Genomic DNA, 18,768 nt, shown 5'->3' with positions numbered 1-18,768 from the left:
CTGTAGCTGTAGCAGTGTGCGCACAGCAGTGTGGAGCACAATGTGCCTGGGATCGCAACTGAGTTCTCTGCTTTGCTTTCCTGAGTTAGCTAGTAGAAAAGTAGTTCAGATACTGGCATGTTACGGTTTAGTCATGCCTATGACTGTCATGTAGATACTTGTCGTTATCACATCCACCACAGTGTAAAGTGCATGTGAATAGATCATATGAGTGTGTGTATATATGTGTATAGATATATATACCTCATATATAAAAAACATGATAGAAGATTCCTGCAGCAAAAATATCTTGCCTTGCTTCCTGGTTTTGTTAATTTTGCAAGAATACCTAAAAGCATTGTGTTCCTGGCTTTTAAAAACTATAGCAGTGCATAATTTTATATTAAGTTTCTTTATAGGTATACATGAGTGATTTGGTAAGATATCCAGTCACCAGTTTATCTAGATATTTGGCGATATACTGCTCCTTCCCATTTTCCATTAAAATAATTATGACTCAGATTTAAGTTTGCTTGGTACTAGAAATCTCAGTTGTTTGTAGACATGCTTCTATATGTTATGCTAACAGAGGATCTTGTGTCTGTGACTAAACAGCAAAGTTCCTATAGCTAGTAGAAGAATAACATGTCCAAGGATTGAAATCCAGCAGCCATCCACAGACACTGACAGGTATTACCATTGTATGTTAGCTGGAGTTTGAAATTATCATAATTAGACAATGTATTGCTGTACTTCTGTTCTGTGCTCAGTGTTTCTAGATGAAAAAAGATGCACTAGGAGCTGAATTGTGGTGTACTGTAATCCTACAGCAATTCTATTTTTATTTCTTCAGTTTTTTGTTACAAGAACAATCTAGTACTAAAATTGTGATTGGCATGATCTCATAGCTTGGATTTTTAGTCTTGCACACAGTAAAAGAATTTAACTGGGCTTTCAAATAAACTGCTTTCAGTTATTTTCAGGAAAAATAACTTATTTGTGTTGTAAGCTGTTATGATTGCTTACTGTTGAAAAATGGTCATCTTTTATAAGGCTTTCTCTATACATAAGTTTAGATCAATTAATATATTAATTTGTTGAAAATTCTTTTTGTTAACCAGAGTAACAAATCTGAAAAATTAAAAATTAGAAATGGTTATTTTCTGCATTGGGAAAGGAGTTAGCTTTTGAAATTTCCGGAGTATGAATATAGAACAATGCAGATAAATCAGCAGTTAAAACACAATGTTGTAGCACCTTTGGTTAGATACTGTAGTTACTAGAATTTACAGTGGCACCTAAATACTAATTTTCTAATTCTAATTTTTGATGAGTTTGGAATGTAAAATTAGATTTTGAATACTCACAGAGCTTTCTGCATGGTGGCTTAGGGAGAGCTCAAACAGTTTCAGAGTGATAGGTGTGCTTGGTTAGGAAGCAAACACTTACTGCTGTACTCTTTCCTCAGTGAAGGGGAGAGTTATGCTCACAAGTCTTGTAGACTTTGACAGGGGATAGGCCAGCTGCCATGCACGTTTTCCTTAGCAAGGGTAGGAGGATGCTAAATGGAGGAGGTCACTATTTGACATTTCATTAACTGTATTTTATATAATAAAAGTCTTTTAGCAAAGATAAACAGCTCTAGCATACATTAAAATATTACATGGATGTTGAATACATTAACTTAGACTACTATATTTCCCTCTTTAAAAATCACTAATCATATGATATGAATTATAAATGAGAAAAGAGAAGACTTGCGTCTGGATAACTTGGGAGCATAAGCCCTCAAAAATGTTATCTGAAAAGTTATGAACTTCTGTTTTTAATTCACTGAGGTGTTTTACAAACTCCCGCTCCATGCTTATGGCTGGAACATAGTTGTATACTGTGGTAGGTGAGCAGCTTCACTGCCCAAGCAGGTTACTGGAGTGATATTTTTTCTATAAAAGGGGCAGTTCATTTCTAAAGACCTGGATCATATAGCACATGTGTTTTCTGTTAAAAGGACGAAAAGATATGTGAGGACAAAGAACAGTCAGTAAAACTGTCTGTTGAATTGTTCTTTATATGTGTATGATCTAAAACCACACAGTGAAGCTTTCAAGTGGAAGACTGTCAGTATGCTTATATAGCCCTCTGTTTGCTCCTGTGGGTACTGAGAGGTTCGCAGCATGTAGACAGTAACTTGAGGGTAACAACTCAGTTTCACCTCGTCTTCAACTTCGTCTTCAAATCCTTCAGTCTACAAAACAACAGGGGTGCCAAAGCTTCATCTAAAAGCAAAAAGTTCACTGCCAAACCCACGTCCTCCTTCACTTCTGGGAACTGCTGGTTGTGTTTTTACTTGAAGTAAATGCCAGCTGCAGATTGTGGCAAATGGAATATTTATATTAACTATTGAATATGAAATTTCTGAGGCCTTTATCTGTTGGCACAGTGGTTAGCTATAGTGACTCAATGACATTCTGTAGAATACAAAACCTGCCTGCCCACTAAGCCCTTATTATTGGTCTTAACGGTAAAAATGCCTCCCTGCCTTCTAATACAGGCAATGGGTCAGATCCCTAACATCCTAAGAAACATTTTTTGTACTGCAGCTAAAGAGAATGAGTCCTTAGCAGTAACAAGAGGCTTAACTTCTCATGAAGTATTTATGAGGGTCATGTGGTTACTGCTCACCCGTTCCCCTGTATGTCCTACTGACTGTTGGAAGGAGAGAGAAATAGAAAATTGAATTACACCTCTTATGATATTGCCCAGTCCCTGCTGCTATGTGCTCCCCCAGACCCACACTCGCTGGCAGGAGAAGGGTTGTTCTAGCTCTCTGCGTGTGACAGACCCAAAGAAGAAAATCTCTTTGGGCTCACTAATTTTCTTAAATATGTGGGTAAACAAAGTAGGGGTGGGTTCTCTGAACCTTGGCCATATTATCTTTAGTAATTTTGTTGAATTTAGGAATATTTCTTCTTGGAATTTATTCCCATAGTCTAAGAATTTATTCCCATGAGCATTTTATTAACCACCATGCAGATGGCTGACACCTTTCTCACCTTCCATAGCACTAAAACCTCTCTTAAACAGTTACCTAAACTAAGCAACATTCATATTAAAGCTAAGGTTTTGTTTCTTTGTCTATCCACAATATAAAAGAAGCGAGACAGTGGATGTTTTTGCTGATGAAGCTTCCCATTCAGAAACAGAACTGATAGAAGAAGAAGTGAGGTAATTTTGTTGTGGTTTTGTGCCAGGCTTATTGCACTTTTCCTCCAATCTTTGGTGCCTCAGCTTATAATTACCATTGCGTGTCTTACTGTGGTGTGTTTGCTTGTTAGGAGCTTATAGACATAGATTCATGGTGAATGGTATTATTCTGAACCTGTCTGTGGCAATTCCTTCATATGCTCCAGGAGTCCAATTATCACCTCATGGAAGGCCTGAAGAGACATTCATTTTAATGAATCTTTTATCAACCATTCAGCAAAGTTAGCCACCCTAGAGACAACTATACGCTGTCTCAATATGGTTTTTAGAAATGAAATGCTGTTAATAAGACTCTTCATAATGAGGCTGTGGTATGTCTCTCTCTTTTTTGATACTAATTAAAATTCGGCTTCTTGTTACACTTAATCACCATCCAGTCACTCTTTGTATTAACTGACTTCATTGTAAAATGCATGACTTCGCTCAAGGAAAAGTCCTGAAGGGTACATGTTCCCCATTTGTATTCTATAGCTGTTCAGTTACTCAAGGAGAGCTGGGAGGAGTGTAAATTTAATAAGTAGCTCCATCAGAGTACGGATTTTGCTTTTAAAATTACCTTGATTTTATGTATTTTAGGATATTGCTAGCAAATACTTCTCCTTGCAAACAGACCAATTACATTGGACAAAAAGGTGGGGCTTGATTAATTTCTGGAAGCAATGCCATGATTAATTACCTAAGATAGTAGAAGACCAGACTGCTTGATTAAGAAATGCTCTTTTACTCAGTCTAATTTCTTCCCATTGCAGCCCTGATAGTAACTTTTTCCATTGCTGTTTTGGTACAGTTCTTTAGGCTCTGGGTTAGAAGGTGGATTTTTTTGTTACAAACTAAACTTTGTCTTGTTGTTGGAATCTCTGTAAGTACTAATGTTGTTGTAGATTTTCATCTGACTACAGTGTGAGCACTGCGTATGAATCCATCACTATAGCCTAGCTTGTATTTTCACTGATATCCTGAGTCTAATAATAGTTAACAGCACTATGTGGTAATTTTAACATCTGGAATGTGGACTTTCCTACAAACGAGCACTACCTCTAAAGATAATGCAGTCTGTAAAAATCTAGTTGTGTGTGTAAAAATGTTCAATTAAACCGCTCAATTAAATAAGTTCTTAGCTTTAGTGAGACTTAATATTATGTCAGCTATTCTTTTCCTCCAAGTTTGATGTATTAATTAACAAAATAACAACAATTTTACCCAGAAATTGTCAGGAAACAGACTATTGCATGGATAGTCATTACTGAGACATTGGAAACATTTCAGCCCATTTATCAAGAGTACGGTGTATGCCAAATCATACATGTATGAAAAAACTGTATGATATCAAGAAGCGAACTCAGAAAATTTACCCCCCCAAAAAAATGTACATAACAAAATTATTTGCTCCAAACCAGTATCATGCAGCATATTTTATAATTAATAGAAAAGTCAAAGTCAACTGAGCTGCTTTTTGACTAACATTACAGGAATTGTGAAGCAGCAGATAGACAGCCATATCAAAGATCCAGATCAACAGAGCAACGTCCTATGCTAGAGCGGACCAACTCCCGCTCCCGATCCACAGAGCGTCCTGACTCAAACCTCATCAGGTCGATGCCTTCATTAATGACTGGAAGATCTGCCCCTCCTTCACCTGCCTTACCGAGGTGAAACAGACAAATCAATCAGACTAATCCCCTTCTGCCCCACCAGCTCACCATTTTATTTTCCCAGTAGCTAATTGGTATCGCCTCATCCTTAGCTGATCACTAGTAGCAATAGATACTAACCCTTTCAGTGCCAACACACTATTTATATTCTACTCTGGATATAATGGTGTGGCTGCCATTGCAAATTGTTTGCTAACAGTATTTACACTACATTTGTTTGTGATTTCTCATTTGTCAGGAACCCTGGATGGTTTCCCACGTAAACACCTCATAACCGTCATATTCTTCTCTTACAGAATGAGAAATTGTTTGTGTTCATCAGACATCGCTTATGGAACAACCATCATAACAACATCAAATGAAACTATTTTTTTAAAAAAAAGTTTCTTTAAATGGACTGTACAATCTTTGTCTATTAATTACCATTTTAACCACCATTTTCTCTGACTACATTTTACTGTGCCATAGTCTGTATTGTTCCTGTTTGAGTGCTATACTTTCCGATTGACATTTTGAAGATTTCTATACGTTACTCTTAGCTTAAATAAACATAATACAATAAAAAGATTAGTACATTTTGGTCTAGTTGATGTTCAGTAAAGCCTCTCCTTATTTTATAACTACAGAATACATTCTTTTGTGTTTTGAAAGTTAGAGTTAGTAGCATCAAATCCCCAGTGAGACTTAGAGTCAAATACCAGTGTCTTTTCTCAGTTTATTACTTTGTTTAGACAAATCGCTGTAATCTCATTGCCATTCACTGGTAATTTAACCAAATGCAAGCTGAGTAAAGATTGTTGAATTGACTTGTGTATAATTTTATGTGTATGTGGGTATTATATCCATATGCACATGAATACAGACACAATAAATTTTCTGGCTTGACTGGGCAAACAAGCATCTTATGGGTGTTCAGCCTTAGTTTGGCTTTCTTTTCTTCCTTTTCATGGAGAGATTTCTCTTTTTAATCGGGTCTTTTTCTGAAAAGAGATAAGACTTTTGCTATGGGACTGCAAGGGTCCCAAGTGATCTAAAGCCTACTTAGTCATGTTATCATTCTTGATGTTATTTAAGGATGAATTTGTCATTTAATGGCTGTGGTTTTTTGATATGTGTCTCATAGGTCACATCCTCGAACTGGGTCTGTTCAGACAAGTCCATCAAGTACTCCAGTAGTAGGGCGAAGAGGCAGGCAGTTACCGCAGCTCCCACCAAAGGGGACGTTGGAGAGAAGTAAGTGTATGGTTTTCTCCTAAATGGCATTGCAAAATTGCTCATGAAGGTCGATTATATTTATTATTTTTCTTTTGGCATTACAGTTGAAATCTCTTGAGGTTTTGTGTTCAGAATTAGGATTTGATAGTAGTGTTGTAGTTAGTACTGTATTTTCTTCTACTATGTTTTAATACCTACAATGCTCTTGACTGAGAAGAATCATCATCAGTACAATAATCAACAGTGCAATACACACAAACCAAGATGGACTAACTAGTAAGCATGATCCTGTTCCTTTTGAACTCAATAGGTGTTTTGCCATTGACTTCAACAGGCACAGAAAATGATCTTTTGTATGTTGTTTAGTAATAAAACTCTGGCTCTTTTGGGACTTAGGGGCATAGCTGATCACTTGTGGGTTTATATGGAGTGTGTTACAGATTGATAATATAAAACCTCTGCATCTTGAAGCAGGAAGAGCAAGAAGGAGGTAATAATCTTTAAAATAGGAAAGGTCAGCAAGGTATTTCATAATTCATGTTTTACTGGTACTGTAATTGTGCTTATCTTTAATGTCTTATAAAAGCACTGGTCAATGGATGCATTTTCCAAAATGGTTAGAAACAGAGGTATATAAACACATTTTTGATAGCAAATACATCTTCACCCTTCCACTCCTGGTAACTAGATGTGCTGAGCAAAACCAGTCTAAATGGCCATATACACTCCTTTTTTAAAATCCTTCTTAATGTTTATATTGTATCTTTTATAAAAATTCTGTTGTTTTTAACCCCTGTGCTTTGGTTCCCTTTTTTATTTTTTTTTGTTTTGTTTTTGTTACTTTCCCTAGACAATGGAGACAAGGAGATAGAATCTTATGAAGGTCTGTACATAAAGGAGAGTTTGTTTTTCACCTGAAAGCCTTTTTGAGAGGCTATATAGGGAAAAATAAACCCAACTGCAATTGATGTTACTTGATTGCACAGATATAGTCAGAATTATTGTAATAATTCATAGAATCACAGAATGTCCTGAGTTGGAAGGGACCTCCAAAGATCATTGAGTCCAACTCCTCTCCCTGCACAGGACAACCCCAAAAATGTAGTATTTTTTATATTCAGACCTGTGGCTTATAAATTGTACAGGGTTCTACATGAAAAAAAGACAGTATAAAATATTAATATATAAATGCAATTATCATGAGAAAAGTACCTAGACATGTACGGAATTTTAAATACCAAGAGTTTACACTGCAAGAAATAAGAGTATTTCAGTTAACCTACATATGTACTTACCTTTTCAGGATTAGCACTTCAGGCACATATTTAAATCAAAGCATTTGAGGATGTTTGACATGTTTCATATTAGCCATACATTTAATCAGAAAGATGTTTTTATTGCAAATATGTTACAATGTTATACAGTTGCTGGACTACTAGGTAATTTTCAATTATGTAGGAGCAAAAATTAATTGAATCAAGATAGTCTTTCAAAAAGTTATAATACTTTTACTTAAAATTATATCCCGTTATTTTTTTTACCATTAAAACCGTTTAATTTGCTTAATACCAAGCCACAAGATATCAATTGCAGTCTTTGGTTATACCACTGAGGGTCTATACATAGTATTACTGTATCTGTCTCATCAGACTTTTTAATTTAGTATTTACAATGTTTACAGTGTTTATTTCCATTTTGGAAGCAAAACGTCATGAAAAAAACCTTCTGTTTTCTCAGATCACCCTAGTATGTTCATTTTTTGTGGTCTTCGGTGTTGTGAAATGCTTATATGAAATACAGTCTAGATATGACAGGAAATAATCACATCTAATCACATGATGTTTGCTGTCATTCCTGTATATGCTTTCATGTTTTACCACTCTTCCCTGCTCTTTGCTTAGTATATCTAGTTAGACTGTGAGCTTTTTAGGGCAGCAATTGTGAAGTACTGCATATATTTACTGTGTTTGATTAGAGAGGTAGCAGTCTTATTTACATCATAGGTTCTATAAAGAGAAATATAATAAATAATATACAATAATTGTTTTTTATAGGAATGCTAGAATTGTTTGCTCTGGCAAGTACTGCTGGGACTTGAGGAACTCTATTTGATTTTACTTGAAAACTGAGTAATATGTCCCTGTACCTCTGTCTAAAGTAGTCTTTTGGAAAACCTGGGTTACAGAAAATTTCCAAATCCACAAATATTGGAGTTTTACTATACAATTAAAGCATCATCAGTGACTCGAGATACAGTAACTAGACACGTTATGTTGAATTTTAGATATATAAAGGTGGTAAACACTGTAATTAAAAATGTAATCCATAGATACAGCTCTCACACAGTATTCTATATAATTTCTGTAATGAATTAAGAGCTTATATTCCAATAACAATATAGTTCTACTTTGAGGCCTCTTCTATCCTTCTTTAGGATTTTCTAATACTTTTATTCAAGGGGAATAATGATTTTCTTTAAAAGGAATAACGCTCTACAAGAACAGCAGATTACCTAAGTTCTGTCAGTGACAGAATGTAATTGTGATTAACAGCAGTTTTTTACTGTGGAGAATTGAATTTTACAAAAAGTTATTTTAAGCAAATGAAGTACCAGTGATAAAAGCTGAAATTCAGTAGAATCGAAAATGCTGACTATAGTAGAAGGGTTTTATGTTATTTAATGAAGAAAGCAGCAAGTAAACCTGAAAACTTTATAGACATCTGAGTAGATTTTTATGTGTTATTACATGCCCTGGTGATAATCAAAACAGTTGTCTGTTGTTGGGAAGGCTATATGACCATACCAGAAAATGTCATTGTCGGAGAGTAGTTCTTTCTGTTCTTATAGAAGGATATACTTGACTTAAATGGGAGGGGGAATTTTATATTGCATGGAAACATACTGTGAAGGTAAACCTTTCTGATTTTGAAATGAAGGATTTTGTTCTTGACCAGATTAAGTTAAAATCATACTGAAGAAAAGAGTTAGTAAAAGATACATTATAGGAAAAAAGGAATTGGAAGTCATCTCAGTTTTGTAAAAGAGAAAAAAACTTCTATGTTTGTAACTTCTACAGTAGTCTCATTTAGTCTGTATACATTCAAACAATCTATATTTGTTACAGGGTTGAAACTGCATACCATTTCGTAAAATGTAGTAGAAATGCAGGGTCTCAAGTAGAAATAGGGGAGTAACTTGCAGATGGGGAGATTTTTTGTTATAGTGCAGCACTCAGTATAATGTGAAATATGGTGTCCTTATGCCTATGTGAGTAGAACTGGAAAGGATGTAATGCACAGGAAAAAACAAACCTCTGGGTAACTCCTTTCCACATTAGGATCAGAATTAAAAGACATTGATTCGGGGTAAATTTAGTTCAGTGAACTGTGTTATGTGGTTGCACATGTTTGTTTCAGGACACCTAGGTTTCCCCAGAATAATTTATTTCAAAATTCTGAAATAGCCAGAGAAGTTTGGTTTTAAGAAATCTAGCTGTGAGTAGCTATGAAGGACCATTCCTAATGATAATGTATTGGCCTATATATCTTTTTCTCAGTCCCACATGCTCAGTAGGAGAGCATTTCACCACTGAAATGCCAGAAGATATTTTATTTTTTTAGCTGAAAATTTGCTTGTGTATTTTTAAATTATGCTAGAGATAGAGATATCTTTTTTCTCATTAATATTTGTAGGAAAACAATAATATTAAAATGAACTTGTTTTTAGCAGTGAAATGGTTATGTACTCTTAAATGTTCTGTAATATTAGTGCTATAGACAATAAACAAATACTGGAGTAGTTATAGTCCTTAAGGGTTAAAAATATTTTTTTCATTTATATGTGGATATATTTCTTTGTTCTTACTCACCTTGGTAGAAGGATGAACTCAATGACTGCTTGGTGCTAATTAAAATGGAATACCATAAAGTGCTCTTGAGAATATTCCGTATTAGCCCTTTCAGTTTGTTTTTAATTACTAATCAGAGAGAGAGAGCGTTTTTTCCTAATATAGATTTTTCCTTTTCCTCTTAAAAATAAGCATAACCCTTTCTGTCTTCATCCCTATTAAAAAAAAACCCAGACATCCACCCCACCATAAAAACTAGAAAATTATGTCAGGCCAAACAAATGTAATAAAACCTTTAAATAAAAAATGAAGTGCTCAGAAATTTAGCAAATAGTAGAGCTCAGTGAGGATGTGCCCTTCTATTTATGCTCTATGGTACAGACTTTAATTACATGATCTCATCATAATCTTATGTCTTGGGAAAGTTATTTCAGAGGCTCTTAAAGCTGACATCAATGTTGATTAACTGTCCCTTCTTAACTTCAGGTATGGGTGATCTTAATCCAGGATAAAATTATCTATGAATGGAATTAACAGGGGTAGTTGATTAGGTTTAATCAGGGGCATCTATCAGCCATAACTCTAGGTTTTATATCTCTCAGATACAATTTCAATTCTTTAAAAAGAAAATACATATACTGTCAATTGTATTGTTGTTGCAATTCTTGCAGTATGGAGTGCAAGTTAACTGAAACACTCTGATGGTTAGGAAAACACAGATACTACTGACAGACAAAAAGTCATGCTGTTTACTTTAAGGTGTTTTGTGTCATTCAGAACATAATTTGTATGTTAAATAAGACATAATTTTGCAAAATAAGAAGGAATTTTATTATGTGTTTTCCAGTGCCCTGTCATAGTTTGACGGGAGACAGAGAAAGATCTTTATAATCTAATTGCAGAGAACCTGTATTCACATTGGTCATAATTCTAGCTTACTCTATCAGCTGTTATTTCACAGGTTTTTAAAAATATATGGCATAGAGGTAGTTTGTTTTGTAAAAGGTGATTGATCGTATATATATAATATAGGAGAGGAACTTGGACAACCTTCATCTTGGCTAGGAACTTGATGACTTAGTCAAACATAGCAGTCTAAAAAATGAAGGTAATGAGGGTACCTATCTTTGCACCCACCCCCTTTTTGTGTGGACATTTCTGTGGTACTGACTGCATGATATTAGACACTTTCATGCTTGCGTGAGGTAACTCGCATTATATGTGCTTGACAGGAGAGTAAAGAGAATAGATTAGTTAACATTAATAAGGCTTCCTTAGGGAAATCACAGAATCACAGAATGGCAGGGGTTGGAAGGGACCTCTGGAGATCATCTTGTCCAACCCCCCTGCTGGAACAGGCACACCCAGAGCAGGGGGCACAGGAACACGTGCAGGTGGGGTTTGAATGTCTCCAGGGAAGGAGACTCTCCACAACCTCCCTGGGCAGCCTGTTCCACTGCTCTGGCACCCGCACAGGAAAGGAGTTTTTTCTCGTATTGAGGTGGAACTTCCTGTGTTCCAACTTGTGCCCGTTGCCCCTTGTCCTGTTGTTGGGCACCACTGAAAAGAGTCTGGCCCCATCCTCTGGACGCCCACCCTCCAGATATTTATAAGTATTAATGAGATCCCCCCTCAGCCTTCTCTTCTGCAGGCTGAACAAACCCAGGTCTCTCAGCCTTTCCTCATATGGGAGATGCTCCAGTCCCCTGCTCATCTTGGTAGCTATCCGCTGGGCTTGCTCGAGCAGTTCCACATACTTCTGAAACTGGGAGGCCCAGAACTGGACACAGTTCTCCAAATGTGGCCTCACTAGGGGAAAGTAGAGGGGAAGGATAACCTCCCTCGACCTGCTGGCCACACTCCTTTTAATGCAGCCCAGGATACCGTTAGCCTTCTTGGCCACAAGGGTACATTGTTGTCTCAGGGTCAGCTTGTTGTCCACCAGCACTCCCAGGTCCTTCTCAGCAGAGCTGCTTTCCAGTAGTTCAGCCCCAGCCTGTACTGGTGCATGGGGTTGTTCCTCCCCAGGTGCAGGACCTTGCACTTGCTCTTGTTGAAGGTCATGAGGTTCGCCTTGGCCCAGCTCTCCAGCCTGTCCAGGTCTCGTTGGATGGCAGCACAGCCTGCTGGTGTATTGGCCACTCCTCCCAGCTTGGTATCATCTGCAAACTTGCTGAGGTTACACTCTATGCCATCGTCCAGGTCCTTGTTGAATACGTTGAGCAGGACTGCATCCAGTCCGGACCCCTGGGGAACACGGCTAGTTGCGGGCCTCCAACCAATGTGTGAATCTACCTTGGGTTTTTGATTTCAGCTAGGAATTTGCAAAAATATACCTTTGATTGTTACTTGTGGATTCTTAGTTCACTGTCCTGAGATGTAGCAGACCCCTTAGACCCTGAAGAATATGGAAGTATTTTATTTGCATTAGTACAGTTTCCATAGAAAATTTGAACAAATGTTGCCTATAACACAGAGCTTACGGTACTTACTTGAAAGGTTCTGACCCTTCAAGGGAAGTAATGGTTCATAATTTCCTCTTGGATTAGCAAAAGGAAAAATTAAGCACCTCTTTCTTTATGTCAGTTAAGGGCCTTAATATCTAGGTCTGAGACTACAAAGGGCATGAAGAAAAATTAGTAGAGAGTCATATTTATTTATATTTCAGGGTACCAACACGCCAAAAACATTTTAGTTCATTTCTACTGGAATTGAATTTTTAAAGTCTTTAGCACACCTTCCATGCATTATTTTCTATGAGAGAAGGTTCCCTGTATAGATGGTGTCCCTGCTGAATATTTTAATTGGAATTTTCAATGTAATGATTTCAATTGGAATTTAAATGTCATGATTTTATCACAGAACTATAGAGCAGAAATCTATGTAGAGATTAGTTTCCATTGCATTGGCTTTGACTGTAGCTTAAGTTTCTCTCCCTATTACCAATAACCTGTTTGAACAAGTAGTTTTAAAATTATTATTACATGCTAGCTAAACCTGAAGTCAAATAATTCAATGAGCTTTTTAGTTGCATGTAAACCTATACAAGTAATGAGAGATCTGGAAAAAATTCTGGGAACAGAGAACACAAAAAATCAATAAATAATCAAAATCTGAACCTTTTAATGCTACATTTAATTGTATCACATCAAGTGTGTTTAATGAATAACTAACATTTAAATTAAAGCAGGCATATGGTACACCAGTTATTAATCTCAACACTCTTCTATATCATTACTGTTGTTACCCTGGTATTAGAGGAGCTTTGTCACAAAAGAAAGTTATGGTTCTTTATTAATGATATAAAAGAAACATATTTGTATTGCTTATCATTAACCATATTGTCACCATTTTCTCCAGCTATTTCAGTGTTCTCTAATATTTAGACGTGATTTAGGCAACTGTAGTTACTGATGGAAAAGTGTCTTACTTTCTGAATTCTATCTACTGTGAAAAACAGGTAAAAAGCATATTATCTGGCAAATTGAGGATCTTTTTTTTCCAAGCTAGAAAACCATTTGGATTATTTCTTCTGCTCTTATTAAGATACTGAGTATGCCCACTTATGATTTAAACACTATTTTAAAGATGCTCTTTGAGAACAGAGGCATGGACCTTTATTTCTAGAAAAAACTAAAGAAAAACCAAACAGGAGATGCTTTTAAACCAATTGTCTACCAATATACGTCTGCTTTCTCTGCTTTGGTACTTACTGTCTGCTTTCCAGTGCTTCAATAATTTAACAAGAAATTGGCAATAAAGTATATTAAGGGCTGCATGTGACCATCATTACTTGCAGAAGGATCTCACTGGAGTAAACCAGACACATTAATGAAAAATAACGCAAGGATTTATTTAATCTTTGATTCACTCAAAAAATAATTTATGCCACAGACGGAGGGTTTGTATGTTATTGTGAATGTCTTTTGTTTGATGTTTATCTTTTATTTGAACAACTTGTAACAAAGCATGCATGTTTTTGTCTTGCTTTTTTTCCCCCTGCCATACCTTGCTTATACAAATGCAGCAGGAGACGAAGAAAACAAGCGTACTGGAGTTCAGGAATCAGAGGTCAAGGCAGGTCTGTCTGACCACAAGTGCCTTTCTCCTTTAGAAATATTTTCCCCTGAGCATGTAGGGAAGCTTTACCAGTCAGCTTGTAAATATATTAAACGTCAAAATCCAGACAATAATTGTATCATTTTATGTAAGAACAAGACAAAGAAATTCAATATAGCATAGTTTATTTATCAGTTTGTGAATGCTTAAAATAGTTCAACCTGCAAAAAATCCCTAACTTTTTTACTTTTTTATCCCTCTATTTAAGTACTCTGTTACTATTATCAACTTACAGCCTTAGCAGATCTGGGTGGACATCCCTTAGTGTGTACCCTCTACTTTTCATTGATACTTTTTACAAGCAGGGAAGTAAACATTATTGTATCATGACACTTTTTTTCCCCTAGTTTGTGTAGGCGGACTGATGACACTGAATAAAAATAGTAGGAAACTGCATTACATTGAAATACTTCGAATATTTTGTATAATGTCCCTCATCCTACTTGGAAGACAGTTCAGTTGGTAGAAAAAGGAAGTGAGTGTGATGAGAACTGATAGATAATCAAATCAAACAGATGCAAATATTTTTCAACTCAAATACTATGTGATTAAAATATACAACTTTGCTGTCTAATTTCACGCACACCGTACAGATTCAAAAACACACGGAGATCTAAAGATTTTTTAACCATCAGTTTCTGCTTTTAAGTTTCTTTCCCAAAGGAAGAATCATAGAAGCATAAATGTGCATTTACATGCACTGTTAATAGGTTACATTCTGTTATCCCTGTTAATAATTGTCTGTGACAATACATCAACTGTGGTGGATGTGGAAGAGCAGCACAGAAAAGCATAAGCTTTTATGATTATAAATATTCGGGGATAGACCAATGCTATACTTAGCTGCCTAAGAGTAGGCAGTGCGGTACATACCTCAAGGTCCACGGAAAGAAGATCGGGGAAGGATGAGGGTATTGCTGCAGTTATGTGGAGAGAATTAGGTGCTCCAGAAGGGTGGCCCAAAAAAATGACAAGCTGAGCAAGATTTAGTACTAGCTGGTAGGAAAAATTCCTAGCTAAACATATGAATGCCTAAAATGTTATCACTGCTTGAAAGTGTAAGTGCCTGAATCACTGTATATTTGGAATCCCATGCCCTGGACCCTACTCCCGTTGTTATTTAAGAGAAGAAATTACAGATCACTATTTTCTTCTCAAAAGAAAGTCAGGAATAATTACTGTGGTAGGGCTCATTACTTATTCAGAAATCTAGATGCCAGAGTAATTTCAAAATTTGGGAGTGGAAAGCAGGATTTTTTTTTTAATTGTAGTTTTCACTTTGGCATCCAAGGTGTCCTTTAAGATCTTTGCCTTCCCATTTTTCATTATAGTACAGTTTACGTTTTTCTTGCTTTTGTTATGGTTCTGTCTCTAAGTGTGCATTGTTCACTGGTGTGTGTACTGTGTTCTGTTCACAGTGTGTGCTGTGATTCTGTGAAGTGTAGTTCGTGGAATTGTGCTAACATAGTTTGCAAAATACTTGTGTGTGCTATAGTTACATTATTCATCATAGTAGGTGTTCCAATTGTAAATCATCATTGTCTGTTTTTAATGTTATAAAGATTATGAGGAAAAACAGCAAAACCCACCTGTTAATGGGCGAAAAGGCAAGTTGATGATAATATTGCTAGTGAATTGTGGGTGTTTGATAAATTTTGCTTAGTTTTTGCTGCATGTGTGTGTTGCTTAGTTCTAGTTCAAAATTAGTAACTTCATGTATGTTCAATTTTAATATGCTGTTTTACTTCTTGCACTTTAATTATTTTTTCAGCTGTGGTTTTAAAATCTTTCTAGGAATCAAAAGCTCCAGATTTTTAATTTTTTTTTTACAGCTAACTGCATTACTGAAGATGTAAATTACACCACCTAGATATGTGATCAAGTTGCCTATTTAGAACTAGTGGGATAGTTTCTGTACTTTTCTCATTTAGGAATTCCCAGTCTGCCTTGCCCTAAGAGAGCAAGTACACTTTGCAGACGTCTACAAAATTGTCTGCATTGTCTTCCACTTTTTACCAGGTCCAAGTACATCCATGTCCAAGTCTCTTGGCTATATATTTTACAAGTTTGGCACATTTTTGCTAGTCACAGGAGAGCTGGACCATTTTAATTAGCATATACTGGTAGAGAAAGGCTTATGTTATTAGCAATCACCTCTATTGTCTAGTTCTTATTATGTTTGATATTCTTTTCTGTTTCAAATGCTGTAGAAATAAGCTTAATTCAAAGCACTGAAATGTTAACATGGAGATTTAGATTTGTTATCTAAAAATAGAACAGGAAAGTTGCACTGAAAAACTACCACTTTCTTTGAAGTTTTATATGAGTTCATGCTTCTGAATTGCTTTGATAATTTTGTAGAAATCTGTTATTATTTTTCCATGTACTTCTTAAGCCATATTACATTTAGACTTTGTCTCATCAATATCTTCTGCCAGTGAATGAAATATCATCTAGATTGTGCCTTGGCTTTATTAAAATGTGGATATTCACTCATACAGTTCCATCTCTACCAGGAGCCCATGAGGGGAATAGCCCAGTTACACTATTACGGGCTATTCCTAGCCTTCTCTTCCCTAGAATAACTTAGCAGAGGGCATAGAGGTGTCAGGAGAACAGGGATTCAGTTTTGCCTGTGCTAGTTCATTGTGTTGCAGGGAAAACCACATTTTTAATATGCTGCTTATTATCCAGTGTAGACAGACTGAAGGAGGTGCCTTTGCAGAGAAGGCACTGTGTCAGCAGCCCGGCAGAGCAATGCACAGGGTCACCTCCCTTACTCAGGTGGCTGTGCCAGCATAGTCCTGAGTGTATTGAAATAATGGAAGTCTGCTGCTGTAACTGTAATGCATGCTAATCACCAGATAGTTCAGTGTCTTATACTTTTAGGATCCAAATTCCAGTCCTGGTAAAGTCAGAGGCTTTTGCCACTGACTTGACAAGGTTGACAAACCAATAATCAGTGCTTAAGTCAGGCTAAAGCTGGTTTTGCTCTTAGTTTATCTTCCACTCCTTCAACAAAAAAAAATATTTTATCTACTTAATTATAGAGCCTAAAAGATGTACTTTGCACAGTAAACTAAATATTACTAACCTGTATTTGAGATAGTTTGTTTTCGTAGGTTTATTAATTTCTCTAAGGTGTCCATTTTATGTTCTAGAAGTATCTTCTGCAGAGCTCTTTGACTCCAAAAGAATGGTCTGTGCCTAATATTCAATTTCAAATATTTATTACAAAAACCACTATCCCTTTCAGTTTTACCTCAGGTCTTTTGCATTTCTCTTTCATGTATTTTATATGACACCTTTTGATCATTTGAGCTGTGAGAAAAGGCTCCAGGTAATTCGGTAGTTTATGGTCTTAATTTGGGGTGCATAAAAGATGATTTAGTTACCAAAGCAGAATTTTAAGCCTTTCAGGTTATCAGTTCCCTCACTCATTAGAATATTTTACATAATTACAAAACAGCTTTGTCTATATTATGGGAATGAGGAATCTCCCAGGTTGAGAAGTGTATATTGAGTCTGTACCAAGACAAGACCTGTCACTGAGTCCTCCCCTTTCTGTGCACTCTGGTTTCTGCATGCACGGGAGCCCACTGCTCTGTGAGCAGTCTGGATGGCTGGAGGACTAGAATTGAAAGTCTGCTGTATTCCAGACTTGCGGCACAGTTTAGATACAATCTAAAGAATTTAGGTGACTGAAGTGCAAACTAGGCAGAATGAAGGGACCTCAGTCAAAGAAGTGATGACAGATGGACCTGCTTAACTGACTTGCAGAAACAGTATATAGATATGCTTTTTTGAACAACAAGCATGTGGCTGTCATGCCAGAGGGAACTCTCATCCCGCTGGCTGACCTGAGAATCTCCTTCCATCTAAAACCTTTTGGGATTCCCTGAAATGGGGCCTATACTTTGCCTGAACTACTAAACATGACTGCTCTGGCCTACTGACTCTAGACTTCATTAAGAGACTATGATAGCTTCTGAATTTTGCACGAAAAGTTATACTGAATATGTGTTTCATGTGTGCTGTGAGAATGCTTAATATGTTCATACATGTTATGAGTACCAAGAGTAATACATTTCAATTAAATTCTAGTTCAAGCAAAGTAAGGTATCTGTTGAGTCTGTGACAGCTGCAGGCAGGGACATAACTGCAATCTGCACACTGGGAAAATGGTGAAATATATAAATAAATAAACCAAACAGCACAACACCACAAAACATTGGAAGTAAAGTACCCATAAGATGCAAATTCTCCAGACTGAAGAACCTACATTCTGCTGAAATTTATTATGATATTGCTGAGTATTTTATGAATTTAGCTCTAAAACTACCAGGGAAATATGATAGATGAGAAAAAGTCTAACTATTAACTTCTCCATAAATAGCTTCAAATTTGACTTAGTTAAACAAAATGTGAGATGACATCTTTCAAAACTACATCACAATATAAAATAGCATTTCTAAGACTTGTATGTGGCAATATGATGTCATTTTGTCTGCTACATACATGGTCTGGTTACTAATCTAACATTTTATAAGTAATGCGGAAAAATAGCACAGGTGTTGTACTGTGGACAACATTTGCATGTAAAGATGCATGTAAAATTTGCATGTAAATTTCCATGTAAGGTTGAGCAATAAGAAAACTTATTAATGTTTTCATTGTTATTATGTCTTATG

At 36.2% G+C, this 18,768-nt stretch overlaps 1 protein-coding gene across 1 annotated transcript in view; it reads left to right on the top strand.

Annotated features, from left to right (window-relative positions):
* The window catches only part of RIMS2 (regulating synaptic membrane exocytosis 2), a 339,727-nt gene that overhangs the window by 196,469 nt on the left and 124,490 nt on the right, over positions 1 to 18,768 (top strand). Inside the window, exons 15-16 of the mRNA XM_064442256.1 lie at positions 4,713 to 4,892; positions 6,019 to 6,128. Coding sequence (XP_064298326.1) covers positions 4,713 to 4,892; positions 6,019 to 6,128 — 290 coding nt within the window. The remainder of the gene's footprint in view (positions 1 to 4,712; positions 4,893 to 6,018; positions 6,129 to 18,768) is intronic.

The sequence above is a fragment of the Phalacrocorax carbo genome, chromosome 2, assembly GCF_963921805.1.
Source record: "Phalacrocorax carbo chromosome 2, bPhaCar2.1, whole genome shotgun sequence".
Classification (NCBI taxonomy): domain Eukaryota; kingdom Metazoa; phylum Chordata; class Aves; order Suliformes; family Phalacrocoracidae; genus Phalacrocorax; species Phalacrocorax carbo.
This window is presented reverse-complemented; position numbering and strand designations above follow the sequence as displayed.